This window comes from Chlamydomonas reinhardtii, chromosome 13 (assembly GCF_000002595.2).
Source record: "Chlamydomonas reinhardtii strain CC-503 cw92 mt+ chromosome 13, whole genome shotgun sequence".
Taxonomy (NCBI): domain Eukaryota; kingdom Viridiplantae; phylum Chlorophyta; class Chlorophyceae; order Chlamydomonadales; family Chlamydomonadaceae; genus Chlamydomonas; species Chlamydomonas reinhardtii.
This window is the reverse complement of record NC_057016.1, coordinates 3610695-3636824: the sequence shown is the minus strand read 5'-3', so window position 1 is coordinate 3636824 and position 26130 is coordinate 3610695. Positions and strand designations below refer to the sequence as shown.

The following is a 26130-nucleotide window of genomic DNA, read 5'->3' as shown; positions in this document are numbered from 1 at the left end:
CGGGGTCGGCTACGGGCGGGCCCCCCATTGCTCGGGTGACGAAACGCTGCCCGTGTTGGAGGTAGACATACATAACATATAGGTAGGCGACCACAACCATGACACACGTAGGGGCTTGGTAACCCGCCTGTTCTTGAAACACTCTGTTCTTGAAACATGGCTTCGCGCATCCCCTCCATCGGTAAGGGGGGCGCAAGCACTCCTTCACCGCTTGCACCACAGCTCTTTCGGTCTCAAGAACCAGGCTCAGATGTTAGGCCTCAGGCGGATCGGGAGACGCCCAGTATGTTGCGTTCAAGCGGGGGACTAAAAGCGCAGCGAGAGCGCGAAGGAGGAGAAGTTGGTAAGATTAGCAAGTTGTGCTTTCTAGCTACGTGCTAGCTTTTGAATGCAGCCCTGCGACGACGGGACGATTCAAATACCAGCTGCGCCTTGCACCTCAAATCGCCGTGTTCTGCAGAGAAAGTCAAGGTGTATGCTCGCATCCGGCCACCCCTTCGCGAGGAGGAAACTCCAGGAGCGCTGGCATGGACGGAGGGAGACAAGGGTCAGCTGACGATTTTCCGCCCGTAAGCAGCTGCGCCATTGAAAGCTTGGCATGGCTTGGTTTGATAAAGCCCTGGCTTGCTCGCAGGGATGCGCCCGTGCCCCAATCCGACTTCGTGTTCACCAAGGCAGGTGGAGGGGCGCAGTAGGTCTTGCCTTTGGGGCACCTGGCCCCTTCCTTGCTGCTGCAGCGCCCCCCGTACTGGGGCAAGAGGCTGCACACCGGGGCTATCGGCCAGCCAACATGCCTGGTTTACACGTGGATTCGTGGGCCGGATGACAGTCCACAGGAATGCCGGCACCACCCCAATCCCACGCCCCACTCCTCCCAAAAGTGGCCCTGCCCTGCCCTACTGCCCGGAGCGCCCATTAAACATCGCTGTGGTGCTGCTCCTGACCCAGGTGCTGGGGCCGTCATGCAGCCAGGCGGACGTCTATACCTCGGCAGTTTCGGACGTGGTGGCTGACGTCCTGCGCGGCTACAACGGCACCATCCTTGCGTACGGCCAGACAGGTTGGCCACTGGCCCAGCGCCTTAGGGGGCTCAGGGAGATGAAAGGCACAACGGGGTCAATGGGACCGCATGGATTCGTACCCATGTGATTACCGTATGCTTGCGCATGCCAAAAGGGCTGTGGGGCCCATAAGCAGTCGGGGCCAGCAGCACATCGGTGGGCAGAAAGCGGGGGCGGTAAGCGGTGAGACGCAGCTGTTGGCCCACAGCATGCGGTCGCAGCGGCCGCCGCAAGGGTCACTGGAGGCATGCCACGGCACACGGTGTGACCGCAGGGGACACTGGATGAGGCAAAGGGCAGGAAAGCGGCCTGTGGGCATTCGGCATGCCGCGAGGGCACGTCGAGCACCCCACGCGCACGCTGCCCCCAACACAGCCGTCCCCACGCTGTCATCCTCACGCTGCGCGCCTTGACTCCGCCGCCGCCGTGCCGGCCGCACACAGGCGCGGGTAAGACCTACACGCTGGGCAATACGGCGCCGGACGCGATCGGCATGATCCCGCGCGCCGCGGCGGAGCTGTTTGCGGCGGCAGCGCGCGACCCGCTGCACAGCTACCACGTCACGATGTCCTACATCCAGGTGTGGGCTTGCGGCGGGCCTGTGATGGGCTGTGCTGTGCTGGGCGGACTGTTGTGGGCCGCGGTGCGCTGAGGTGGGCCGCGGTAGTCAGCTGTTGCGGGATGTGATGGACACGCGGAAAGCGGCTATCAGTGATGGCATCAGCGACGGGGCTGGGGTCAACACGGTGTTAGTGCTTAAGGCAGAACGCAGCACGCCGTGGGACGGTGCATACTCGTGAGGTGTGGGCTGTCCCGAGCCGCGGTGCCGAGCGCCACTCCTCCCCCACCTCCCACAGATTTACATGGAAATGATCCAGGACCTGCTCAACCCCACCGCCGACAACCTGGTGAGGCGCCTTGCGGAAGGCGTCCGGGGGGGGGCACGAGAAAGCGTTTGGGGTTACAAGAAAGGGTCCTACAGTGCCGGCCGCTCTGGCACCATCCGGGGCTGGGCCTGTGCGTATATGCGAGCACAGCAAGAGAAACCCTAAAATCATCCTGCTCTGGTTGCGTTCGTGTCAACACGCTCACGCGCGCCGTACACACCCCGCTTGCCCCCGACTCTCGCTCCATTTCCCCAGCCCATCCGCGAGGACGGCAGCGGCGTGTTCGTGGCGGGCGCCTGCGAGGTGCCGGTGGCGTCGCTGGAGGAGTGCCTGCACTATCTGGAGCTGGGGGAGCAGAACAGGTGCCGGGGCGGGGCGGGGGGAGGAGCGCCGGGGGTGGGGGTGGCGGGTGCATGGCAGGGTAGGGAGGGGTTAGCGGTGGGTGCGGATCGGTGATGCGAAACGTCCGGTGCGAACAGGGGTGGGTGCGAGTTGTTGTGGGTGCGGGGCGGTGGGTGCGGAGCGGTGGGTGCGGGGCGGTGGTTGCGGGGCGGTGGGTGCGACCAGGGCAGAGTAGAGCCGGGTAGCGCTGGCTGTGCCCGCGTGTGGCGTAGGAGGGGATTTAAGGTGTCCGGTGTGTATGGCGTCCGGCAGCCTCGCCTATGGGAGGGGGGCGATCTGGCATGTTGTCACATAGCCCGGCCCTCGCTACGCTTTCCGCGCGCAGGGTCTTCGCCTTCACGCACCTGAACGCGCACAGTAGCCGCAGTCATGCGGTGGTCATGCTGACTGCTGTCAAGGTAGGTGTTGGGCGGTCGGTGATGACACCTTTCTACGGTAATGTGAGGGGTAACCTTGTATGATGGCGTGTCTCCTTCTCATGTCATGCTGTCTTAACAAATGTCTGTCTTGCACCCGACCTCCGCGGCACCTTCACGGCATCAGGGACGCAAGTACCTAACCAACGAGGAGCGCGCGGCGGCGGAGGCGCCAGACCAGGACGGCGTGGTCACACAAAAGGTGCGGCGCGCAGCAGGGCAACTGGCGTTCGCTGCCTTGGTGCAAGACCTGTGCCATTGGCCAAAGGCACAGCTCCACACCCACGCACTCACCACAGTCGCGTACGCGTACGGTCATTTGGCTGCGCTGCGCTGGGCTGGGCTGGGCTGGGCCCGGCTAGGCTAGGCAGGGCAGGGCAGGGCTGGGCGAGATGCTGTAAGCCATGGCGGCCGTGGTGACAACCCTCTCACACACGCACATGTATCGTGTTGCCTTCCCGTTCCTGCCTAACACCCGTATCATGTCCCTGCAGGTGACGGTGGGCAAGCTGTACATGGTGGACCTCGCGGGCAGCGAGCGGCTGAAGAAGAGCAAGAGCGTGGGCCTGCGGGCCACCGAGGCGCGCTCCATCAACCTGTCGCTGACAATGCTGGGCATGTGCATCAGCGCGCGGGCGCAGGTGGGCGCGCGGAGGGTGCTGCCGGGTCGGTGGGTACTGGGTCCGTGGGTGCTGGTGCTGGGGTGGTGGGTGCTGGGGTGGTGGGTGGCCGCGGCGGCTGTTCAACTTCATGACGCCCGCCGCTGTATTACCGTAGTGTCCAACGAGTTTCGTGTCGTGCGTGCGACACGCAGGACTCGCCGCACGTGCCCTTTCGCGATTCCAAGCTGACGCGCCTGCTCCAGGTGGGTGCATGGTGGTTGCGTGGATGCATGGTGATTGCGGCAGTCACTTTGCCGTGCGATGGTCGAGACTGGCGTGATTGACTAGGCCTGGCGCTGTTGCCCGTGTCGCTGACGCCCGCAGGAGTCTCTGGGCGGCAACGCGAAGACGTCGCTTATCCTGTGTCTGTCGGACGTGCGGCAGGTGTGACCGGCAGCGAAAATAGGTTAGACAAGTACCGGTGTGTGTATGGTTCTTGGGGGAGGGGTTGGAGGCACACTCCTGCACACTCTCAGTCCGGGATCTGCCCATCTACCGATGCCCACTCCCACCTTCCGCCTCAGCGACTCCGTTCCTAAGTCCTGACCTGCACTTTCGCCCTCTGCCCCGCCCACATCGCCGCCATGCACCTCCAGCACGCGGACGAGAGCCTGCAAAGCCTGCAGTTCGGCGCGCGCGCGGCCTGCGTGCGCAACAAGCCCATGGTGAACGAGCGGCTGCAGATGCGCGCGCTCACGGCGGAGCTGTTGGCGGCTCTGGAGGTGGGCAGCGGAGTGGGGCTGTGGTGCCGGTGGCGCGGTTGGGTGGAAAGGAGGAGTAGACAGTAGCAGTACATCACCGCAAGCAGGCAACAATGAGGGGGCGGGAGTGGCAGATCGCCCTCACGGCGCCAGGCTACGGCGCCAGGCTTGGCCGTTTCCTGGCGCTGCAAGGCTGCCCTGCTAGCAATGGAGCTTGCGTGAATGCGGGCGGAATACCGTTTACATACGGTATTGAAGCGTTGGTGCGCACTCACTCAACAGGAGGGCCACGAGCGTGCCGACGGCCTGGAAGCGGCACTGACTCAGACCAAGGAGGAGCGGGACGCGCTGCAGGTGTGTGCTGCGACTTGAGGGGCCCGATTCTAACGGGCGGTTGCTTCCTCCCGACGCGCGCAGCCCAGCTTTGCTCGTCCAGACAAGGCATCTGCCGTGGTCGTGCCCTCTCACCGTCACCCTTGCATGGCCCGCTGTGCCCGTCCTGTAATCCCCGCGGCCCTCTGTGCTGTCTGACGACTGATTCCTGCAGGCGGCTCTGGCTCGTGAGAAGGCGCGCTCCGCCGCCATTGCGGACGCCCTACGCGCCGAGGCGGAGTCCAAGCACGCGCAGGTGAGTGTACGGGGCGAGGTGTTTGCGCAGTTGGGGCAAGCGGGTGGGCCACGGCCTTCAGGATGCTGTCTGCACCTGAACACCACAGATGCGTGCCATCACGGACCGGCCATACCTCTCGTGCGCCACCACTCGACCCCACCGCCACTCCACCACCACCCCTGACGGCTAACGCCGACCACGGCTGACCTCCCCGACCCCCCCGCCCCCAAGATGGCCTGCCGCCTAAATATGAGTGTAACCCCCGCCCCCGCCAGGCCACGGCCAAGCTGGCGGAGCAGGCCTCCCTGCTGAGCGAGCACGTGCAGCAGCTGGGGCACGTGCAGCAGCAGCAGGGGCAGCTGGAGGCGGAGGTAGCGCGGCTCAAAGTGGGTGCCGGGGGGGGGGCTGTATGACGTGTGGGAGCTGTGTGGCATGTGCTGAAGGTGGCTGCATGCCGGCGCAGTGCCGAAGGCTCGTCACTGACTGGCATTGGCCTGTCCCTGCCCACACAGGCGGAGCAGCTGGAACGTGACGCCGCACATGCGGCGGTGGTGGCGGCGCTGCGACAACAGCTTGCTGACGCGGCGGCGGAGCTTGAGGCGTCCCACACGGAGCGGCAGCGCGAGAAGGAGGAGGCGCAGGCGTGAGTGCGTGGCAGCCGACCAGGGGCCTGTCCCAATTGCGCAGCCGTACGGTATTGTTGCGCGGACTCTGTGCCCGAGCTGCGGCAGGGCCTATACTGCATTACCCACGGGGTGTTGGTCTGGCACTTTGCCTTCGCATTTTCCATTTTCTGCAAATGCGAAGAACATTGGAACTCTTCTTTGCCCTGTGTTGCGTCACTTGTCGCCCTCGCAGCCAGCAGGCCCAGCTGGCGGCTGCCGCTCAGCGGCAGGTGGCGGCTCTGCAGTCGCGGCTCGCGGCGGAGCGGGCGGCGGCGCGGGAGCACGCGTCTGCCATCCACCTCGCCCTCGCCAGGTAAGCCAGTCAACCGGCATCTTGTGCTTCAGCACAGAGGCAGGAAAGCGACTGTGTTTCTTGTGTTCAGACTGCTGTAAAGCAGGCATCGTACGGCTGTTGCTGCTGCAGCGGCCCGCTGCCGGCTATAGCAAGCAGTGCTTGCGTGTGCTGCTTGTAGGCTGCAGCAGGCGCTGGGCCCGATGGCGGTTGAGCGGCCCCCCACGCCGTCCGACCAGGCGACAGGTGGCAACGCACTGGCATCCGCATCCCACGGAGTTGCGGCTACCGCAGCCAGTGCTGTTGACGGCGAGACGGCGCCCCACGGCGCCGACGGAGCTGCCACAGGCGCCAGGCAGGGCTCTGCCTCGGCAGCGACTGTGGCAGGCAGCAGTGCTGACACCGCGGGGACTAGCGCCGACGCCGTCGCAGCGGCCTCGTCAGCCCAGAACGCTCGGTGGGCTGCCAGCCTGGCAGCGGCGGCGGCCGCCGCCGCCAGCCGCCGCGCCTCGGCGTCGGGCGGCCCCGGTACCGCCAGCGTGACTGGCAGCACCGGCGGCGCGAGCAGCGCTGTGGCACTTATCCAGGAGGCACTGGGCCTGACGTCCTCCATGAACAGCACCAGTGGAGACGCCGACGTGGCGCAGGGCGCCGCTGGCGCAGCGGGCCGGGCCGCGGCGGCGGGCGCGCAGGCCGACGGCGTGGAGGGCGGCGCCAGCAGCAGCAGCGGCGGCGCCGCCACCGCCGTGGTGGCCTCCCAGCTGTCGGGGCCGCAGCTGTCGGGGCCGCAGGGCTCCGGCACCGCGTCTTCGTTTGGCCAGCCGCCGCGGGATGCGGCTGCATCCATGGCGGAGGCGGCGGAGGTGGAGGCGTCCTCCTCAAGGGCCGGCGCGGCAGCACCAGCGGTATCCGCAGGCACAGGAGCGGTGTCGGCATCGGCCGCATCTGCGGGCGCGGCGGCGGGCGTCGCGGCGGCGCCGACCCACGTTGACTTGGACGCAGCCATCGCCGCGGCCCGGCGCGACCTACTCGCAGACCTGGGCGTGCCGGCGCCGACGGCAGTCCGTGTGCCGGCAACCGCAGTGATGCCGATGTCGCCGGTAGCAGCAGCAGCAGCACATGCTGCTGTGGCTGCAGCTATGACCTCGGGCGCGACTGGCACTGGCCTGCAGGCGCAGGCGCCAGCGGCCGCGGCCCCGGCCGCCGCTACGGCAGCCGCCGCCGCAGGCAGCTCCGGGCAGGTCCGGGCACCCTTAGCCATGGGCCCCACGCCGCTCCGCACGAGCGGCTCCGGCTCGGGCTCCGGCTCGGCAGCCGCGACAGCCGGCGCGGGGGCTCGCTCGGTGACGCCGCCGCGGTCGCCCAATGTGACGGCGCGGACCGGCAGCTACGCGGCCGCGTACGCAAGCGCGCACCAAGCGCAGGCCCAGGCCCAGCCGCTGCCGCCGCGCTCGCCCGGGGGCGCCAGCGCCGGCGGGGGCCACATCAGCAATGGCGGTATGGGAAGCGCTGGTGCCGGCGCGGAGGCGGCGCAGCACGGCGAACAGCCGCCGTCCTCCTCCACCGCCAGCACACCAGCGCGGCCCGTAGCACCGTCGGCCTCCTCGGCCTTTGTCAACGCTCCGGCCGCCGGCGCGGCCGCAGGCGGCGGCGCTGTTGCTGGCGGCGGCACCAGCTCCGCCGCCGCCTCAAAGACCGCCTCCGGTGCGGCCTACAGCACTAGCTTTCGCAACGCGCGCTCGCCCTCTGCCGGCGGCGCTGGGGCCGCTGACAGCGCCAGCCTCAGCACCTCGCTCGCCACGACGTCGCTGGGCACTGCCGGCGCCGCTGGGCGCGACGCCAGCCTCTCGCCCTCGGCCGCCGCCGCCGCGGACCTCATGCGGCGCAGCCGCCTGAACCTGAACCCCGCATTCGACACCGCTGACTCCGAGGGCCTAACCGACCAACACCCTGGCTCGCTGCCGCTGGGGCGCCTGGGGTTGGGAGCGTTGCGCGGGAGCGTGGAGGCGGTCGGGGAGGAGGACGAGGACGCAAGCAGTGCGGAGAGGACGTCGGCGGGCGGGGCGGGCGGCGGGGCGGCGCGGGCGGGCATTGGCGCGGCCGCGGGTCGGGAGGACGGCACCGCCGCGCCCAAGCCCTCGCCGTTGTTCACAGGCATCCAGGTGAGGGCAGGGGCTCGTGAGGCGCTGTGTCCGTGCTGCTTGCTTGAATCATGGCTGGTGTGGGTTGTGAGGGTGAGGCCTGCAGCTGCCTGGAAGGCTGCCGTGTGCCCTGCCTAGTACCTCGGACACGCGCCCACCAACAGCTCTGTCATAAGTCCCCTGCATGCTGGCCCACTTCTTTGAACTCGCCGGCCATGCGTGGGACTCCGCTCCTTTGATCTCTTCCGCCCTCGCCTTCTTCGCCCACAGGTGCAGCTGGACTCGCTGATGGAGATGGCGGGCGCGGCGCGGCGGACGCGGGAAGGGCTGGAGGCGCGCGTCACGCAGCAGGTGTGTGGGGTGATTTAAGGCGGTACTGAGGCGAGACACGCGTGAGAAACAAAGGACAGCATGTCTTATCTTTGGCAGCAGTTGCATGGGGTCGGAGGGCATGTCGTTGGACAAGAACCCACTAGCTCGCGGTCAATTACAATAAATCTGCCGCACGGGCCGTCAAGCCACATAGCGATGCTAGTCGTTCCAAGCCGCAACGGTGCTGGTTGCCTGCTGCCTCTGCCCCCCCCCCCCCCTTCTCGAAAAATCATGAATGTAACCCCCCCCCCCCCCGCCCCGCACATGCACATGCAGGCCAACGAGCTCAAGCGCATGGTGGAGGAGCAGCAGCAGGTGGAAGCGGGCGCCGCCGAGGCTCTGGACCGGCTACAGGTGGGTTCGGGCTAATGCTTGATGCTCGGTGCTCACAAGCGTGCCCTATGCAGCAGCCAGCACTACTTGCTGAGTGGAACAGCGTAGGTGCGCAGAAAGCCATGTCGCGAGTGCTTAAGTCGTGTACGTGTTGCACTGATGGCGTCGGTGTAGGCCACTGGCTCGGCGCTATCAGAGGCGGAGTCCCGGCTTGCCGACACGGTGGCGGAGCTGCGCGCTGTGCGCCAAGAGCTGCAGGAGGCGCAGCAGGTGCGGCTGTCAGGATGCGAGAGGCGTAGAAGCGAGTGGCGGGCATGGTTACGGTGCTCTGGCGACCGTGTGCTGCACGACCACAACGGACTGGGAGGGTCGCCGTACCCCCTCAATACTTCCAACAAACCGAATTACCGAACCCATGTGCGTTGCTCGTGAGCACCCCTACCCCTCCACCTGCTCCCTCCTGGCAGGCCCTTGCCGACGCCCAGGGCCTGGCTGCAGGCCGCGAGGCCGACCTGTCCGCCTCGGGCGGGCGGCTTTTGGAGCTGGAGGCGCGGCTGGCGGAGACGCTGGCCGGGCTGGAGGCCACGGGCGCGCAGCTGGCGGCCAGCGGCGCGGAGGCCGCGCGGCTGAACTCCGAGCTGGAGAGGGCGCAGGTGGGCGGCAGCTGGGCGGGTGTGAGGGGGAGGGATGTTGAGGTTGTGGCAACTGGTGCCAGGGGAGCACGCTCGCGCACGGATACCGTGGACGCCTGTGCATTGGTATGCTTGGGATGCGGTGCTTCTTGGCATGTCTGTACACTTTCGCCATGCTCCAACAAGCCTTTAATCCACACTGCACTGCACCACGCGACGCCCCCGCAACACGCAGGCGGAGCTGGCGTCGGAGCGCGCCACGCTGCGTGATGTGCTGGCGGCCAGCGCGCGCAGCACGCAGGCCACCACACAGGCGCTGGCGGCGCGGCACGAGCTGCAGCGCCAGGTGGCCGCGTGCGGGGCAGGGCGCGACGGTGCTGGGGCCAGGACCAGGACTGCACTGACTGCGCCGTTTGAAGTCCACGTGCGTCACGTTATTTGACCGTCAGCTGATGAGTACTGTATCCCACTGCCATGCCGATTGCAGGTCCGCGCCGCCAACACCATCAAGCGCGCTTACAAAAAGTTCAAGATGCTGCAGCTGCGGCGCGTGGTGGAGGAGCGGACGAAGGTGGGGCGATGAGCGACACGCGACGACATGGGTGCATTAGCCTGCACTTGGCTCACAAGCTGGCTGCGCTCTGGCTGTGTGGCTTTACGCACGCGCGACTGTTGCTACATGGCGCATCTGGCCGTGTCGGTGTATGTTGCTGCCTACTGGTTATGCTGCGGAGAAGCTGACGCCGCCTGAGTGCTTGCACACTTCACAGGCGCTGGCTGCCGCGGCAGCGGTGACAGAGGCCCAGGAGCGGCAGGTGGCGGCGCGGCAGGCGGCGCAGAGCGCGCGCGCCGGGCAGGCGCTGGTGCAAGAGTCGCTGGGCGTTATGCGGGTATGTGCGTGCCATAAAAGTACCGTACTGTGCTCACGCCTCGGGTGGCGGCGGTTGCTTTGCGTACGGTGAACCCACCTGTCTCTGCTCCGCTCCTCAGGTACTGAAACGCCCCATGCGCTCACGTGCACGCACTTGCCCCCCCCCCAGGATGCCGTGGAGTCCATCCTCACCGCCTTTGTGGGCCGCCGCTACGAGCTCAACGCCCGCGCCTCGCTGCAGCAGCGCCTGGCCGTCATGCTGCCGCCCGGCTCCGCCTCGGGGCCGGCTGCAGCCGCCGCAGGCGCAGCCACTGCACGGGGTGGCAGCGCCGCGGGCGCGCAGCGCTCCGCCTCCGCGCGCGCCGCTGCCGGCAAAGCCGGGCTGCTGGGCCGCAACCGGCAGCAGTCGCTGACACTGATGCTGTCCGCTGCGGCGCCGAAGGCGGCGGAAGGGAAGAGCGCGGGAGGGGCTGGCAGCTCGGGTGCGGCTGCGGAGGTGACTGCTGCTGCTGCTGCAGTGCGGGCACCGCAGCAGCAGCAGTCGCAGCAGCAGTCGCAGGCGGCGTGACGGCACTGCGGTATGGGGTGATGCGGCCGAGTAGGTGGCCAGCGGCCTTTGTAGGGCGGCCGGACAGAAGGACGATTTCGTGAGCTGCATAGTGTTGTCCGTGTCGTGTGTGTGCCAGTGACTGATGCCGTGATGGGAGGGTTCAACGTCTTATTAGCAGGAGAAGGCCGTACTGCACATCTCAAGGGCGAGGTGCGCACGCTTATGGTTGTATATAAGGGCATGTGAGTAAAAGGCGTACGTATGCATGTGAGTAAAGCGAGCGGCGAGCACCTGTGATAGCGCCAGGCAGGGATGCAGCCCGTGGATGCAGCCCATGCGATCCAGTGATACTTAGGCTGACAGTTTACAGTTGTGTATGTCTCACACTTGTTCACAGAAGCCAGTGACAGTAGGCATCCTGTGCAAGTGTATGGTAGTCGCTAAGCACCAGGGCACAAGAACTTGCTGTAAAGCCGCAATCAACGTCTGAGTGGCCAGCTTGCTATTCACGTCGTTGCTCAGCGCTCGTATCTTACGAAGGCAGGGGCGGCGTCAGTGGCCGAATTCCTTAAAATGGCTTCGTTTAGTTGACGAAACAGGCTGCCGCCGCTTCGTTCACCCCCAAAAATTTTCCGGGGGCTCCGCCCCCGACCCGCACGATGTCGACACCGACACGACACGCCCACTCCTCCCCTGCTTCCCGCCGACCCAACCTCACTCTCCTGCCAGGGGAACCCCTGTCTCCCGCCGTCAACACCCATAGATACAGCCCTTTGAGCCTTCTTACCATATGCCACGCAGGTTTCGGCCGTGGAGTAGCCGCTGGACCCCCCTGTCCTTGGCCAAAAGTGGCCGAAATCCCAAAAATGTCTTCGTCTGTTTGCCGAAATACCCCCCAAGATCCCGTGCGTTTTGGCCGAAATTTCAAGTTAACATCACATAAATTTCGTCCGCCAGAGGCCTTTTTGGGCAAATTTCGTTCCGAACGAAGGAAGATACGAGCGCTGTCGTTGCTTCGTGTGGGAACGCGTCAAGTGCGATAGAGCCTCGGCTGCCTCCGGTCAGCTGGACAGCGGCAGTGCGCTGGCGTGGATGGGCTGTAACAGACCCTCTGTTACCGTGCTGTCCATACTCCATAGAACGCAAAATGATCAGACCCAGACTCCCAGGGCTGCCTGCTGGCGCGCCAAGCCGCCAAATTGGACAAAGGCCCGAAGAGCGAAGGCGCAAACAAGCGGGTCCCACTCGCGCACGGCCCTGCAGGCCGGTCGTGTCCCCAGCCCAATACCTTTCCTATAGCATCTAATACCACATATTAGGTCATTAGAGTAACCCGGGGGCATTGAATCGAGCCGGGGCCGACCTAAATGTCGCGTTCGCCAGGACACGCCATACCAGGCCAGACAGTAGCCTAACTACACCTATGCATACATTTGTGTTGACGGCAATCGGTAAAGCCCGAAAACAACGCCTATGTAGGATGTTGGCTTCGGTCAATTTCGCGACTTGAGCCTCGACGAGCACGTTTTAGCCTGCTGTCAAGCGCTATTGCTCCAACAGATTGCATGTAACATATACATTAAGTGGCGGAGTCTGTATCCCGCTTCTGCATTTTTCTCGGGGCGACGTCTCCTGGCCTCCTCGGCGTGCGGGTTTGGCTGGGGAAACGCACCCCCCGGACGGCACGCGGTGAAAACCCCCTGGCAGATTGAGTCCATAGACGTGGCGGCTTCCATGAAGGACAATCTGCCAAGGGGTTTTGGTGCCGTCGCGTGGGCGCCTCCCTGGGGACACGCTTTTTCCTGGAGTGGGACCCGCTTGGGCGCAAAGCTGCGACCACATTGACCTTTGATGTACTGGTGCGGCCGTGCGCCATGCGATCCGCGCGCAGAGCGGCCAGGGCCGCAGCAACGCGCGTAGTCACGCGCAGACACGTAAGGGGGGATGAATGTTCTGGAAACCAGTATCTGATACCGTACACACATACCATGCTCATGCTGTGTAGCCCCACTGGTTGCAGCAAGGGCGTTGTGCAACGCCATGTGTGCTTGTGTGCACATCCGCAGCCCGGTCGTCATGACCCACATGCAATCCCGATAGTTCGGTGCAGCATTTCCCTTCTGCTGTGGCCACAACGCACATGTTCCCACAGCATCGCCCAACCATTTGCGCACATACCACACACACTGCAACACCCCTCACTCAGCTATGCTAGCTCGCTCATAAGCGGGTCAATGTCATCGGTAGCTACCCAAAACCGCAAACCCACAACAGTGCGTCCTGCGCATGTTTGTTCTTGTCCGCGCCATGGCATGACGTCAAACCTGACCACAGCCTGCCGGGCTGCGGCTCTGCTCATATTCTAGTTCTGCTGCTGGGCCACCCGAGACCCACAACACCAGCTTTCCACGCAGCCGCTGGGCCCTCGCCATTGCCATGTGCTACATCCCGTTGCAGCCAACCGCTGTGCTGCCGTTACGCACCACCAGCAGCATGCATCCCGCGACCGCGCACCGCCTCCCTCCCGCTGGTCGGGCAAGGGGGACGCATCCGCGTGCCAGCGACTGCTCTCTTACCTGCGGTCCCGCATGCGTCCCCACACCACCGCACTGCCGCCGCGCAATGCCAAGCGCCGCCGCCCTGTTGCCGACGCCGCGCGGCGCCACGACGCCCGGTAGCCTCCCAACCCGTCACCTCCGCATTCGCCCTCCCCAATCCACCAGCCGCCAGCCCCGCCAGAGCCACCATCGCGGCGCCCGGGCCGCCCGCGCCGCCCGCCCCACCTGCGCAGCCAGCCCCACCAGCGCCGCCGCTATTGCAGGTACTTCCAGGGCCGCACCACCGCCAGCACGATGACCAGCGCCACGATGAGCATGATCATGATGGCGCAGCACATCCACTTGCGTGTGTTCTTCTGCAGCTGCTTGGCGTCCTGCAGCGCCTCCGTGCCGCCCTTGACGTAGTCCACCGAGCGAGCCACCTGACGTGAGTGATGGGGTGGGGAGGGAGTGGGGTTGTGGTGGGGGTGATGGGGTTTAGGGACCTGGGGTGCTGACAGTGACAGGACTACAGTGGCTCAGTTCTCCTTCATGTCCCGTGCTCTGCCCTACGCCACAGACTCTCGGCCACGGCCCGCTGCTCCTCCCTTGCCTTCCCGCAACCCCCCACCAGCCTCCCTCCCTCCCGCCCTCCCTCCTCCTCCTCCCCTCCAGTTCCCTCCTACTCCAGCCCCCCTCCCCCTCCTCCAATCCTCCTCCAGTTCCTCCCCCCCCTCCCTGATCCCTCCCCCCCGCACACCTGCTTCTCTATGTTGTCCAGCATCTCGCCCTGCGCCTCCACTAGCACCGCCATGTCCAAGAAGATCTGGTGCAGCTCCAGCAGACTCTGCTCCAGGTCCTTCACGGCGCGGTGCCGCTCCTGGATCTCAGCCAGCGTGTCCAGCACCCGCCCGCGGCCCTGGGGAGTGGGAGTAAGGGAATGGCGATGGGGAATAGGAGGGAGATGCTGATCGTGTTGGCTGGGCCATACATATGGCGCAATAGGCGTATGGGCACCAGTACCGCTGCGTTGACATTAGGTACCCGAGCGTGGTCGGGATGAGTTGGTGCATGAGCACGATGAGCAGTCATTCCAGGGCCACACATGTAGCCCACCATGTCGACAAGCGCGCCCAGCTATCAAGCTCACCCCCTCCCCACTCCGCCATTCCACCTTGCTACACGGACCTGTTCAAGGATGGCCTTCTGGAAGATGTTCTCCGAGTCGCCCGTTTCGATCATTTTGTCAATCTCCTCATCCGTCGCGTGCGTGCCTGCAGGGAGCACGAGTATTAATAAGGTACGACCTGCGCAGTACCCTCCTCGCGGTCGTGCTCCCTCTCCTGACCCTGATTACCGTGTTTGCGGTCGCAGCCCAGAGTGTGGGTGCATGGCTCACAGCCACCCACGGTGCGGAATGCGCCTACCCACTTGGATGCCCCACCATTGCTTGCACCTCATGTTGTTTGCCCCGCCCAATCCAATCCGCGCCTTTGTGCCACGCATTGCTGCCGCGCGACCCCATTCCCATACTGGCAACAGTCCTGGAGTTGAGATGCGGGCCCTTGGCCCAACCATTTGCTCCTCTAGCTCGTCCCCCAGACCACCCATAACCACCAATCTAGGACACCGACCGGCTCCGTTAGCCCTAAGCTGCTCTGCTACGGCGCGGCCCTGGCTTGCAGCCGCCCTTACAGACCCCCCACCAGCCTCACTGCACCAGCCCTGCCCTCATGACCCACCTGTCACGGTGTACACTCGCCGCTCCACCACCTCCCGGTACTCGCTCTGGATGCGTGTCCGCAGCTCCGAGAACTCCTATGAAGTGTTTGGAACACAACCAGGGTGAGTGTCTGTATGGGATGTGGAGTTGTGGACGGCGGACAACCTCTGTGACCTGTGCAGGCACGTGGCGGAGTGGCCTACCCAGCCCCGAACCCAGTCCCCTCCCATGCGGCCTCTTCATATCAACCCCACCAGCTAGCAACACACGTCCACGGCCAGCTCGCACCTGCATGTGGTCTTTGAGCTTCTTCTTTAGCCCCGCAGTGATGGTGGTGCGTGTCCGCTCCGACGCCGAACCGGCCTGTTGCCCCTTCTTCTTCTTAGCCGCGTCGTTGTCCTTATCTAACGCCTCAATTTTCGCCTTGCAGGCGTGAGCGAGCTTATTGACCGCGTCGATCTTCTCCTGCGCAGTTGAGGAAGCCGTGGCGGCTGTTGGGACGAGCACCGGACCAGCCCCATACTAGGCAGCCCCACAGTCCAAGCCCCAGCCTCAGCCTACTCTCATTGGGACCCCCGCCCTGTCCCGGTGCCTCCTGAGGCATCCCCCGCACCCCACATATGTATCTGAGCTGCCTGCAAACTTAGCGCGCGAGCCCGCGCACCTGCATCAGCTCCCTGTGCTTCTGCATCTCCTTTGACTTCACGATAGTCTTGCCCTTTTCGTGCATGCTTAAGATCTCCTTCTGCAACTCCTTAACCTCTGCAAGGTCCGTCTTAACTAGCTCGACCTTCTTAAAGAACTCCTGCATTTCTCGCTCCGCGTCCGTTGGAGGCGGGGCAACCTGCTCCTCAATATCCTCAATCTCATTGTCATCCTCGCCGTCATACAGGGCGTTCTTGCCCTTCACTTGGGCTAAGAGGTCGTTCGGCATCGTGTCTCTTTGGGGGCGAGCCCCCGCCGCTCTTTACGCGCAGCTGCTGTCACCTATGTAAGTGTACAGATAAAGTTTGTGTAATCAGCTTCGGGCCTGCGCACTGGTTCTGTGTTTCAGAGCGAGTCAAACTGGTTTTTTTGGCAGCTGGAGGTAAGCGTGGTGCTGCGCAGGACTATCAACAGAAGCGAGGCTATCAAACGACGGAACCAGCGAACAAATTTGCCCGGCTACCGCCAGTTCGTGCGATGGGCTGCAACAGGCTCGCCAAGTTAATCAGTGACAGGCAGTTTGGCGGCAAACGTGATCTTGCATTATGAGACCAGTACAGGACCAAGACTAATTGCCTCACAAAGCTGGAGCTGTCGCTGAGTCCCACGGTTCCCAGCGCTCAAGCTGGCACGCCCCACACACCTCCCTGCCGCTCCGACCCGCCCTAGCTCGGAATGTGCCATATTTGGCCCACTTTTGGCCCAGACCGCTACAGGGCTTCCCAGGCGCCCGCACTTGACAAAACATTGATGTATACACTATATATGATTATTGCACGGGTTGGGGATCAAAAGGGCGCGCTGGGCGAGTGGATTCTGGGGGCCGGGTTTTGGGGGGAAAACTGAGGGGCGACCCCAATTTGGCCCACCGGGCCGCGAGGCGTTTTGGTCATCCCTGCCGGCGATTTGCCGATGTCGATACCCTATAGATGTCATATGAGGATTGTTACAACCGTCCGGGCAGGATTGGGAGTGTTCTGGGTGCACATCGCGCCTTAAATGCTCAACATGTTGTTTTGTTTGTCGTCTGCAGGCGCGTTCTGGCATGCACAAATCACCAAAGGACAAACATCAACAGATATTAAATGCGCAGGCCAGGCAACCTGCAGTCCGTCTGCTCCCACACGCCATAGCTCGCATAGGCGGTGTTTTGTTCCTAGATTTCATGCCGTCGAGTTATCTGCACACTTAGATGTAAGCTAGATAGCTTCGAGCCGAATTGGCGGGGTCCTAGCAAGCGCGACATTTAACATTTTGACTTCGGTTTTCGTTAATATTCATGTCCAGAAACTGTTCAGAGACCTTTATGTATGTCACATGATGCCATTTCGATGCTATAGGGGCCTGTACTCATGCAGTCCCCAGGCACTTGCCGGAGTGGCATCCGCCGCACCGAGCCCGGCAGGGCCAGCCCTTGTTTGCCCATTCAAGCTTGCAAAGCTATCACTTACACGTAAAGGATAATATACATGCAGAGAACCGGGTGGTCAGGCAGGCTTTCGAGGACCAGGGCGTTCGTGATGGAACATGGCAAGGGGCAGGAAAGCGTAGTCCCGATGTGTGTGGCTCCCACCCGTGCCCACATAAATGCGTAGCAGGACCAGGGCGTGGGCTCTGGCGAGTGGGCCAAATAATCGGGCGGGCGCGCAGGGCCGTTTTCGGGGACTGGTCGGGAATCACCCTCTTACTGGCCTCCCAGTCCTTGGATAATCCTAATATAATATAAGCATGCAAAATTAAATCAGGCAGGCTCTGAATCCGTGCGGGCCAGCCGCACGGGCAAGTGGGCCAAATTGGGGTAGGCTGGCAATTAGGCACATTCCGAGCTAGCCTTGCCTTCTTCCAGTCCACTGCTCCAACACCGCAAACACATGCCAACCAGTCTCTCGCCTCATCCTTATACACCACCCTCATTCCCTGCCCACTACTGTTCAGCGGGCACGAACTCACCACTCATCAACTGCGCCTCCTGCAGCCCGCTACGCACCAGACCATCCTCTTGCCGTCCCATCTCTCCCAAGCTTGCTATCCTCAGGGAATGTACCGCCCTCGTACGACCCCGTGTCCGGCCTGTCCTTATCCCACTCTCTCCCCGTGATGGGATTCCCCTTGGGCAGCTCCCTCGTCAACTTGGACTTCCCGTGGCCCATCCCGCGCATGACCGCGTCCAGAGCCAGAACAGCATCACAAGGGGCGAGGTAGTTGGTCGATAGTGGTCAGTGCCCATATCTTCCTTCTACGCTCCGCTCCTCTACACTATGCCGGCACTCAACTGCAGTACAGTTGCCAGGCCTTCAGCCATATTGGTTCATGAGCCCTCTAACCACTTCCCAGCACGTGCAGTTCCCTTGGCCCACCTCAAGCTCCCCCGGCCACTGACGCTGCAGCCTCCAGCGCCCCGCCGCCCTGCCGCCGGCCCGTACTGCTGCCGCGCCGTGTGAGCCGCGGCTGCTGGTATGGACTCAACGCGCCCGCGGCGACGAAGGCGGGCAACGGTGCTGGCACCGTCAAGCCCACAGAGCCCAGCACCCTGCTGCCCTGCCGCCAGCCCGCACTGCTGCCGCGCCATGTGAGTTGCGGCTGCTGGTACGGCCCCCGGCCCCCGCCCCCACCACGCCCTCGGCCTGCCTCGACGCCCGGCCCGCACACGACCACCCACGCATCCACACCCCCACCAATGCAATCGATTGCCATCGCGTCCGCCCATACCAGCCCCGCCGCGCGCCGCATCACTGGCTCCAGCAAGCTGCCTAATTCTGTGCGGCGGCAAGAGGGCAAACTGCAATCAAGGGCTGACGTGATCTGGTATGCAGGTCGTGGTGCAGGGCTCCTTCCTGTCCCCCCCCAAAACCCCCGCTCCTAGGAGCTATCCCCCAGAGCGCTACCCCTGCCCTTCGCATCATCAGCACACCCTAGCCGTCCCACGTCCACCACGAGTTGCCTTCAGCCCCCAGACCCACCATGCTCAAGGCTTCACCAGCAGCTGCAGCAGCTTCACGAGCGGCTCCTTGTAGGCGGCGTACACCGACGGCACCGGCAGCGAAGTATTGAGGAGCTGCAGCGCCTCGCGAGCTGTGGGCGACTGGTGGAAGGTGCGGTTTGTGCTGTCCTTGAAGATGCACAGGGCCTGATACTCCTGGAGCGACAGGCCCTTCGCCTTGATGGCCTCGTACCAGGCCTCGCGGAGCTGGAGGTTGTGAGGGGTGAGATGCACTGCGGCCGCGTCCTCATCACCGTCCTCCTCCGCCGACTTCATCGCCTTGAGAACCTTGAGCAAGTCCGACTTGTTTGTAAATTGCTGCGCATCAGCGGCCAATGCCCTATACTTGGGCTCGTGCCGCACCAAGTACACGAACGCGCGGTCGTCAAATTTCGACACGTAATCGCGGTGCCTGTGTGCGCACGCAGCAGACATGCATGAGGACTGAAGCCGCTGCACGACAGAAGACGGGCGCTGCCTGTGCCTCGCACCTGGCAGAGAACTGGTCCTGCTCCTTCTCGCGCTGAAGCTCCGCGACCAGGTCCCCATAAGACTTTTCGACGTTAACCAGACTAGAAATGCACGTGGACGCGTGGCTCGAGACTCGCTCCGAGATGTTTGTGAGTTGCCCCAAGGTCTCCCGCAGTGGTGCTGCGCGAGAGCTGTCAGCCTCACCGGCCAAACTCCCGGCAGCGTCCATGTTGTCAAGCCGCGAGCGAGCAGCAGTGCGCGCGGGCGACTTAAGCACCCGAGGACTGCAAGCTGTCAGTCAGTACGGAATGGACATAACAACAGCAGCTGGTGCGTGCGGGCGCGAAGGCGAGCGGCGTGGGGCATTTGTGTTTGCCGGTGAGTCGCGGAACTGCTGGTTCGGGCTGGAATTGCTGGTAGGGAAGTTGTGTTGGGCGCGGCTATGATGTGTAAGTGTTGTCAAAAATTCTGGCGGAGTCGCGCGGAATTGCTGGCGGAATTGCTGAGCAATTCCGCCGACCATGGACGGAAATTGCCTGTGGTCCAGCCCCCCTCCCGCACGTACTTTCTTATCTTGAAGCGTGAGATGTAGCATAATTCATAGCGTAGTCACAGCACGCATACATGGCTAGCACGATGACATGGACGGCCAAGCGACAAAAGATTCAGCTGCAGCATCAGGCCCTGCGAAACCACAGCGACCACCTGCTGGAGGAGCACAGCCAGGCCATTGAGGTCGCTCAGGCGCACTGCCCTGACGAGTTTCGGGAGACCTTGGGGCAACTCACAAACATCTCGGAGCGAGTCTCGAGCCACGCGTCCACGTGCATTTCTAGTCTGGTTAACGTCGAAAATTCTTACGGGGACCTGGTCGCGGAGCTTCAGCGCGAGAAGGAGCAGGACCAGTTCGCTGCCAGGTGCGAGGCACAGGCAGAGCCCGTCTTCTGTCGTGCAGCGGCTTCAGTCCTCATGCATGTCTGCGCACACAGGCACCGCGATTACGTGTCGAAATTTGACGACCGCGCGTTCGTGTACTTGGTGCGGCACGAGCCAAAGTCACACTCCTACGCTGCCTCTGTATACAAGCAGCGCTTTTGTCCAAACCCGGTAGTTCTCACTACCTCCCTTAATCAGTCAGATCGCCGACCCCAGCGGGAGTCGCCACTGCAGCCAGGCGCTATACGGGCACAGGCCAAGCTGCTGTACCACGCCACCCACGAAACCACCCACGAAACTTCCATGCCCACCCACGAAACTTCCATGCCCACCCACGAAACTTCCATGCCCACCCACGAAACTTCCATGCCCACCCACGAAACTTCCATGCCCACCCACGAAACTTCCATGCCCACCCACGAAACTTCCATGCCCACCCACGAAACTTTCACAGGTGCGACTGCAGGCCTTGCCACGCCACCCACGAAACTTCCATGCCTACCCACGAAACTTCCATGCCCACCCACGAAACTTCCATGCCCACCCACGAAACTTCCATGCCCACCCACGAAACTTTCACAGGTGCGACTGCAGGCCTTGCCACGCCACCCACGAAACTTCCATGCCCACCCACGAAACTTCCATGCCCACCCACGCATTTGATCCGACCTTCACCTGACTCTCTAACACTAAATTGTGGCCGAGGGCCTGCCCTCTGTTCCCTCTAGGTGACCTGCGTCTGCGTGGCCAGGAGGTTGCCCATCACACAAGAGGCGCCAGCAGACCCGCGGCGTAGCTTCAAGTACCGCCTGAAGCGCCTGGTGGACGCCGCGGAGCAGTGCTCAGACGGGCCCTTCGTGGCATACGTGCTCTCTACTGGCCACAAGACAGCGGTCAAGCAGCTCGCCGGCGGTGACCTGGCGCGGGCCGTCTACTGCAGCGAGCTGTGGGCCGCCGTGTTTGAAGTGTGAGTGTAGTGGCTGTGGTGGTAGGGGTCGCATAGTGCACGTGCCGCCTGCTGCAGGTACCCATGTCTGCGCTCCCCTTCACCATTTGGTCTCTCCCGTGTGCTGCCCGCAGCGAGATGGGCATTGCGCCCACGCCTTGGCAGGATGACGCGGTGCGGGCGGACCTGCCGCCAGGGACCCTGGGTTGGTATGCGGCGTTCATGGCCTTTGGCCAGGGCGCCTACCTCCTGCACCCGACAGCCGGGTCGTGGCTGCTGCCTGATGCGATGGCGGATGCGGCGGGAGGGGCAGACAGCGGCACTCTGGTCTGGCGCATCAAGGACGCCCCAGTACACGTGCAGCAGGTGCGCACTGTGCGGCGGATGATGGGGCTGGCGTGGGGCGCATGGGGCGCAGGGCAGTAACCTATGCCTCGCTGGTGTCACGCTGGTGTGTCACTGGATGGCACAACGGGTCCTCGATGAAAGCGGGGCAGCTGGGGGCCCCATCCATGTCCGTTCTTGGTGTAGGTGCTGACAAGCCCATACACATACTGCCGCCGCCCCTCTGCAACAGGTTGAGGAGCGCCCACTACAGCCAGCTCGCGTAACGTGTGACTGCAGCAGCTTCAGGGCTGTGGGTGCAGCCGTGGGCCGGTGCCTGCACACAGTCTACATCAGCAGCCTGGAGCCACCGCCGCCAGGACCACCGCCACCAGTTCTCATTCCCGCTGCCCGCTGTCCGCGCGTGGACGATGTGTCCGTACAGCCCGGAGATTACATCTGGCTGCCGGACCGCATGTTCGTGGCCTGTGTTGCTCGCAGTGGGCAGCTGCGCTGCTGCCACAGCGGCTGCAGAGGCGCATGCCAGCATGTGCTCGAGGTGCAAGCGGCATTTGGTCCGCACCTTCCTACGCCAGCGGCATCTCATAGCCGGTCACAGCAGTCAGACCAGCAGACCGGGAGTGAGGCGGCTAGTGCTGGGTTAGCTGCTGTGGCGGTGGGCGGTGGTGGCGCAGCCGGCGCCGCGTCGGCGAGCATACGGGATGGGGCACGTCGGGCTGTAGTGGTGGAAGAGGAGGAGGAGCCTGCTGGGGATGCGCTGCCGCTCCCACCGGCAGTGCGGTACCCGTACCCCTGCGACGCCACCACAGCGGTCACCATGGCCGGATGGGAGAAGGCCGTGCTTCTGTCAAGCCCGGACTTGGGTAACGGTGGCGGCGCCGGCGGCGCTGGCGGCGGTAGCGGTAGCGGCGGCAGCAGCGGCCAGCAAGGCTGTGCCCTTTCCAGTGGAGCGCTCTTGGACTTAGTTCCGCTGCTGCCCGCAGGCGGCGGCCAGTGTGCGTGTGGCAGCACCTACGCCCCTCGCCGGGTATGCCCCGCGATCGTGTATGGCCCCCAGCACCTGGGGCCCATAGACGCGCAGCTCCACGAGCTACGCTCTGGTTGCGGGAAGGCGAGCTGCGTGCTAGCTTACGACGGTGTGCACGATGGCCTGTTCCGCTACAGCAGCCGCTCGTTCTTCAGCCTCCGCCACATGTACACGGATGCGGACCAGCTCATTGGCAGCGGCATGAACGTGGAGGCGTATGCCAAGTCGCAGCAGCGCCTCGTGGCCACCACGCTGCCGCCAGACGCGCAGCGGCCGCAGCAGTTCACGGCAGGGCTGTTCAGGCGGTCTTGGCAGCAGTTCGAGGCGCAGCTCGACCGTTGCCACACCTTCTCGTGTCCGAGCTGTCGCCGCAAGCCGCATGTGCTGGTCGGAGACGCCACTGCCATCACCATGTCCGTCGACCTCTACATGGGCACACCAGTGACGGATCGCATTGTGCTGCCACCGTCTGACATGGGCAAGCGGGCGCACAAGCGCGCAGACCGCTGCTGGTGTCCAGAGGAGAAGGGCCGCGCCGCGCGGCGTGGCTACAGCAGTGCGCCCCGGGGAGATGGTAAAGACGTGTACGGGCAGAAGGTGGCGGGCTGGGCCGGCGTGGGAGACAGTGCCAAGCAGCACGACTCGCCGGCTGCTGTGGGCGCCATGGAGGCCAGCCTGCCAGCGGCAGACCAGAGCAGCGGCCTGACGGCTGGCTTCCTGCGTGTCGCTTCCAATGCCACGCACCAATGGCGTGGGCGGAGCCCCAGGATCGCCGGCACGCCTGGCCCTTGCGCGATTGGTTAATTGCATGGGAAGCACCGCACCGCGATTACGTACCTGCCTATAAGGCATGTCATGGCGGTTGACCTGTGTGCGGGGTCCTTGGAGGCGCAGCACGCACCGGCCATAGCCGCGGTAGCGCTGAGCTCCCTTGTCGCCGTGACGGCCGACGAGTGCTGTCGCAGGCGCTTGGCGTCCTTGCACGGTATGCAGAGCGCGCGCCGGCTGGCTCGCTGCTGCCAGTGGCCGCCTTCCTGCGCAAGCTGCGCAAGCTCGCCGTGCTGTGCGGCGAGGGCTATGACGGCGGTCGTTATTTCAGTGCCGCACAGCGGGGTGCGGCGTCTGCCGAGACGAGCGAGTGCCTGCGCACCGCGCACTGCTGTGGGGTCGGGATCGCACGTCCACGGTATGCCACGGAGATGGATGCGGCCAGCAAAGGCGGTGGGGATGAGGGGGCGGCGGGTGGCGGCTCATCCTGCTCGCACAATTTCTGCGCGCGGGGGCCGCGGACAGGGGGCATCTTCACGTTGTTTTGTGAGCACGGCGTGTGCTATGCGTTTTTCGTGCTGCCGGGCGCGGAGGGGCGGGATGAGATGTACAGCTGGATGGTGTCGTACCTAGAGGAGGCCCCCAAGGTGGTGGTGTATGACTTCGCGTGCAGTCTGCATGAGTACTGTCTGAACCGGTCGCCGCGGTTCTTCAAAGACACTCTGTTCCTGGTCGACCGCTTCCATTGGAAGAACCACACCGGCTGCTCGCACGCCTACAACTTGTCGCTGTACCAGGACCTGCAGGGCCTGAACTCGGAGGTGGCGGAGCAGGTGAACAGCCTGCTGCAGCCGTACAAGCCCATGGTCAGCCAGATGCGGCAGGACAACTTCATGTCCTGCCTGCGCTTTGTGTTGGGAGACAGGAACAGCCGGCGCATTAGTTTCTTAAAAAATAGATAAACCTTCATCCTGGGACAGCTCCAACTAACGCCCAACTAACGCCAGCAACTCGTCGGTACAGTAACTCCGGCGTTAGACCAGCCGCGCACTCTTGCCCTGCCTCTGCCAATTGTTTGCCATTTGTTGGGTATGGGAATTAGCTGCGCCCTAAGGGACTTTACCAACCTGCCTTGCCACTGTCCCATCACACGCCCAACTAACGCCGAACGAACTCGTGCACGGCACCCCCACCCCCCTCAGCCGTACAGGAGCTGCGGTTGGGTGTCGGTAGCTGCCGCGGCTGGGAGCTGGTAGTTGTACGGTGGGCCGGCTGGGAAGCTGCCGAGCCTGGGGGCACGCACACGGGTCGTTGGCATGAGTCGGGTAGCTGTACGGCTGGGAGCTGGAAGTTGCGCGGGAGACCGGCTGCGAAGCGACATGAGTGCATAGGTGTACGGCGGAGGTCAGGGGGTGGTGGCTGGCGGTTGGCGTGGCGCACGAGTGGGAGCTGGCAGTTGCATGTGGTGCCGGCTGGGAAGCTGCGTGTGAGCTGCGTGTAAACTCAGATGGGATGCATGGGGCTTCGCCTTTCCATGAGCTGCATCTGGGCTGCACACGGGATTCACACGGACTGCACTGTAACTGGCGCGGCGGGGCGGCGCCAGCCGTCCCCGCCGCGCTGGGAAGTGACGTGTGGGATGTGATGGGATGTGATCCAGCCAGGTGAGGACATGGCCGCGTGCAGTGCACTGCGTGCACCGGTGCGGCGCGTCAGTCTTCCTACCTACGATTGAGCTGCATCAGAGCTCACACGCGGCTGCGGCTGACCGGCGCGGCGGGGGCGGCGTGCTGCCGCGCAAGGGGGCTGCACTGAAACGGGCGCAGCGGGGGCGGCGCCGCGCTGTGGGGCGAAAGGAGCGAGGCACAGAAACTCAACGGAAACTCAGCCGAAACTCGGAGGAAACTCGGAGGAAACTCGGAGGCAACTCAGAGGCAACTCGGCTGAAACTCCGAAGTCGAACAATGGAGGCTGTTCTTAGTCTTTTTGCTCTTGTGAGTAATTAGCGACTAGCGTCAGTTCTTCATTGCGAGGCGCGCGGTAAGCGTCGGAGCGAGCAGGTCCTCTTGCAGCTGAGCCGCGGGCAGCCATTCAGCCTTGGGAAATCCTGTAAATCTCACCAAAGATTGCAGCTTGCCCTTTACAAATTTGCTGTCCTCGAAGCGCGACACTTCGAAGTGTGTTTCGCCACGCTTGCCCGCAGGCTTGTTTGCAGGCGCAGCTGGTGGTGCCTCTTGAGCTTCAGTAGCGCGTGTAGCCTGCTGCTGAGTTGTGGCAAGAGCACGCACAACACGCCGCACCTGGCGCTGCTCCTGTGCTGCCTCTGCCTGGCGCCCCGCCTGCTACCCTGTAGTCACTTCACGAACCAACTAAACCAACAGCATTTCCAACGGGCTATGCAGGCGTCGCTTGCCCTCCATGGCGAACTATAGCCCTTCTGCCGAGTCACGGTGTAAAAATGTCCTGTGAATAGGTGGCCATCTCCTTGTCGAACAGCCCCGTGCCCTCCAACAATTGTACGCTGTCACCAGGCTTGAACCCACTCACCACGCGCATGTTCTCAGCATGCTGCCCCTTATGCAGCGACAGCATGAAGTCCACACCTGCAAATGCCTCATCAGAGGGTGGAGCCCCCCCACAACGCTAAAAAAGTAGCATGTTTTTGGCCCTGGGCGCCGTGGGTGAGAACGTGGCAAAGCTCTTCTCGCCAGCGGCGGTGGCCCAGGTGGCCTAACCCCGGAAGATGCAAGCCAGGGGAGGTGCTCCTTGGTCCTTGCTGAGTGCTGCGTGCTGTTGTACAGGTCAAACACCTTGAGCAGGAGGTGCGCTATCCCGCATGCAGGTGTCTATGTAGCCCTCAGCGAGTAGCTGGGCAGAAACTCAATCAAAATTCCAACTCAGTCAAAACTTGAAATATTCTCTTACTGCTGGCATTGGCTATGATGTGCAGGCCGGGGCCCCTTGGTAGTTCAACCTGGCGACCCTGCATAAAAAGCAAGGAAAGCAAGCCACACGCGCTGCACAGCTGGCACCAGCTTGTACCTGCAACACATGTAATCGGGGAAGAGCATGAATGTCTTCAAAAGCGTGCTTGTTC

At 63.6% G+C, this 26130-nt stretch overlaps 4 protein-coding genes across 4 annotated transcripts; 2 read left to right on the top strand and 2 right to left on the bottom strand.

Moving 5' to 3' along the window:
- The first annotated feature begins 85 nt into the window (after positions 1 to 85).
- CHLRE_13g588600v5 (uncharacterized protein) lies at positions 86 to 11078 on the top strand. Its single transcript, XM_043069714.1, has 27 exons — positions 86 to 343; positions 461 to 569; positions 635 to 674; positions 949 to 1060; positions 1505 to 1641; positions 1919 to 1969; positions 2204 to 2310; positions 2676 to 2748; positions 2894 to 2968; positions 3261 to 3407; positions 3581 to 3631; positions 3753 to 3812; positions 4025 to 4150; positions 4412 to 4483; positions 4677 to 4757; positions 5015 to 5125; positions 5252 to 5382; positions 5598 to 5717; positions 5878 to 7858; positions 8108 to 8188; positions 8486 to 8563; positions 8717 to 8812; positions 9010 to 9195; positions 9410 to 9520; positions 9662 to 9745; positions 9945 to 10064; positions 10215 to 11078. The coding sequence occupies exons 1-27, from the start codon at positions 286 to 288 to the stop codon at positions 10611 to 10613; spliced, it is 4797 nt and encodes a 1598-aa protein (XP_042917689.1). The 5' UTR covers positions 86 to 285; the 3' UTR covers positions 10614 to 11078.
- Positions 11079 to 11093: 15 nt separating this feature from the next.
- CHLRE_13g588550v5 (uncharacterized protein) lies at positions 11094 to 16115 on the bottom strand. Its single transcript, XM_001693586.2, has 6 exons — positions 15520 to 16115; positions 15144 to 15320; positions 14875 to 14950; positions 14321 to 14406; positions 13893 to 14051; positions 11094 to 13575 (listed from the first exon to the last, which is right to left on the bottom strand). Exons 1-6 carry the CDS (start codon positions 15787 to 15789, stop codon positions 13408 to 13410), a joined length of 936 nt encoding a protein of 311 aa, XP_001693638.1. The 5' UTR covers positions 15790 to 16115; the 3' UTR covers positions 11094 to 13407.
- A 1168-nt stretch (positions 16116 to 17283) lies between these two features.
- Positions 17284 to 19465, bottom strand: CHLRE_13g588501v5 (uncharacterized protein). The gene is made up of 3 exons (XM_043069713.1): positions 19032 to 19465; positions 18521 to 18952; positions 17284 to 18316 (listed from the first exon to the last, which is right to left on the bottom strand). Exon 3 carries the CDS (start codon positions 18252 to 18254, stop codon positions 17919 to 17921), a length of 336 nt encoding a protein of 111 aa, XP_042917688.1. The 5' UTR covers positions 18255 to 18316; positions 18521 to 18952; positions 19032 to 19465; the 3' UTR covers positions 17284 to 17918.
- Positions 19466 to 19575: 110 nt separating this feature from the next.
- Positions 19576 to 24546, top strand: CHLRE_13g588453v5 (uncharacterized protein). Its single transcript, XM_043069712.1, has 6 exons — positions 19576 to 19928; positions 20001 to 20049; positions 20676 to 20914; positions 21028 to 21259; positions 21471 to 23055; positions 23160 to 24546. Exons 1-6 carry the CDS (start codon positions 19648 to 19650, stop codon positions 23993 to 23995), a joined length of 3222 nt encoding a protein of 1073 aa, XP_042917687.1. The 5' UTR covers positions 19576 to 19647; the 3' UTR covers positions 23996 to 24546.
- Positions 24547 to 26130: the final 1584 nt, after the last annotated feature.

Excerpts from the sequence above, each read along its gene's own strand:
- CHLRE_13g588600v5 (XM_043069714.1), top strand. The coding sequence starts at position 286 with ATGTTGCGTTCAAGCGGGGGACTAAAAGCGCAGCGAGAGCGCGAAGGA. Across the intron at positions 344-460 it reads GCGCGAAGGAGGAGAAGTTG|AGAAAGTCAAGGTGTATGCT; the intron begins GTAAGATTAGCA and ends CGTGTTCTGCAG. Across the intron at positions 1,642-1,918 it reads TCACGATGTCCTACATCCAG|ATTTACATGGAAATGATCCA; the intron begins GTGTGGGCTTGC and ends CACCTCCCACAG.
- CHLRE_13g588550v5 (XM_001693586.2), bottom strand. The coding sequence starts at position 15,789 with ATGCCGAACGACCTCTTAGCCCAAGTGAAGGGCAAGAACGCCCTGTAT. Across the intron at positions 15,321-15,519 it reads AGCACAGGGAGCTGATGCAG|GAGAAGATCGACGCGGTCAA; the intron begins GTGCGCGGGCTC and ends TCAACTGCGCAG. Across the intron at positions 14,951-15,143 it reads AGCTCAAAGACCACATGCAG|GAGTTCTCGGAGCTGCGGAC; the intron begins GTGCGAGCTGGC and ends AACACTTCATAG.
- CHLRE_13g588501v5 (XM_043069713.1), bottom strand. The coding sequence starts at position 18,254 with ATGGCAATCGATTGCATTGGTGGGGGTGTGGATGCGTGGGTGGTCGTG.
- CHLRE_13g588453v5 (XM_043069712.1), top strand. The coding sequence starts at position 19,648 with ATGACATGGACGGCCAAGCGACAAAAGATTCAGCTGCAGCATCAGGCC. Across the intron at positions 19,929-20,000 it reads CAGGACCAGTTCGCTGCCAG|GCACCGCGATTACGTGTCGA; the intron begins GTGCGAGGCACA and ends CTGCGCACACAG. Across the intron at positions 23,056-23,159 it reads CGCCGGCACGCCTGGCCCTT|CACGCACCGGCCATAGCCGC; the intron begins GCGCGATTGGTT and ends TTGGAGGCGCAG.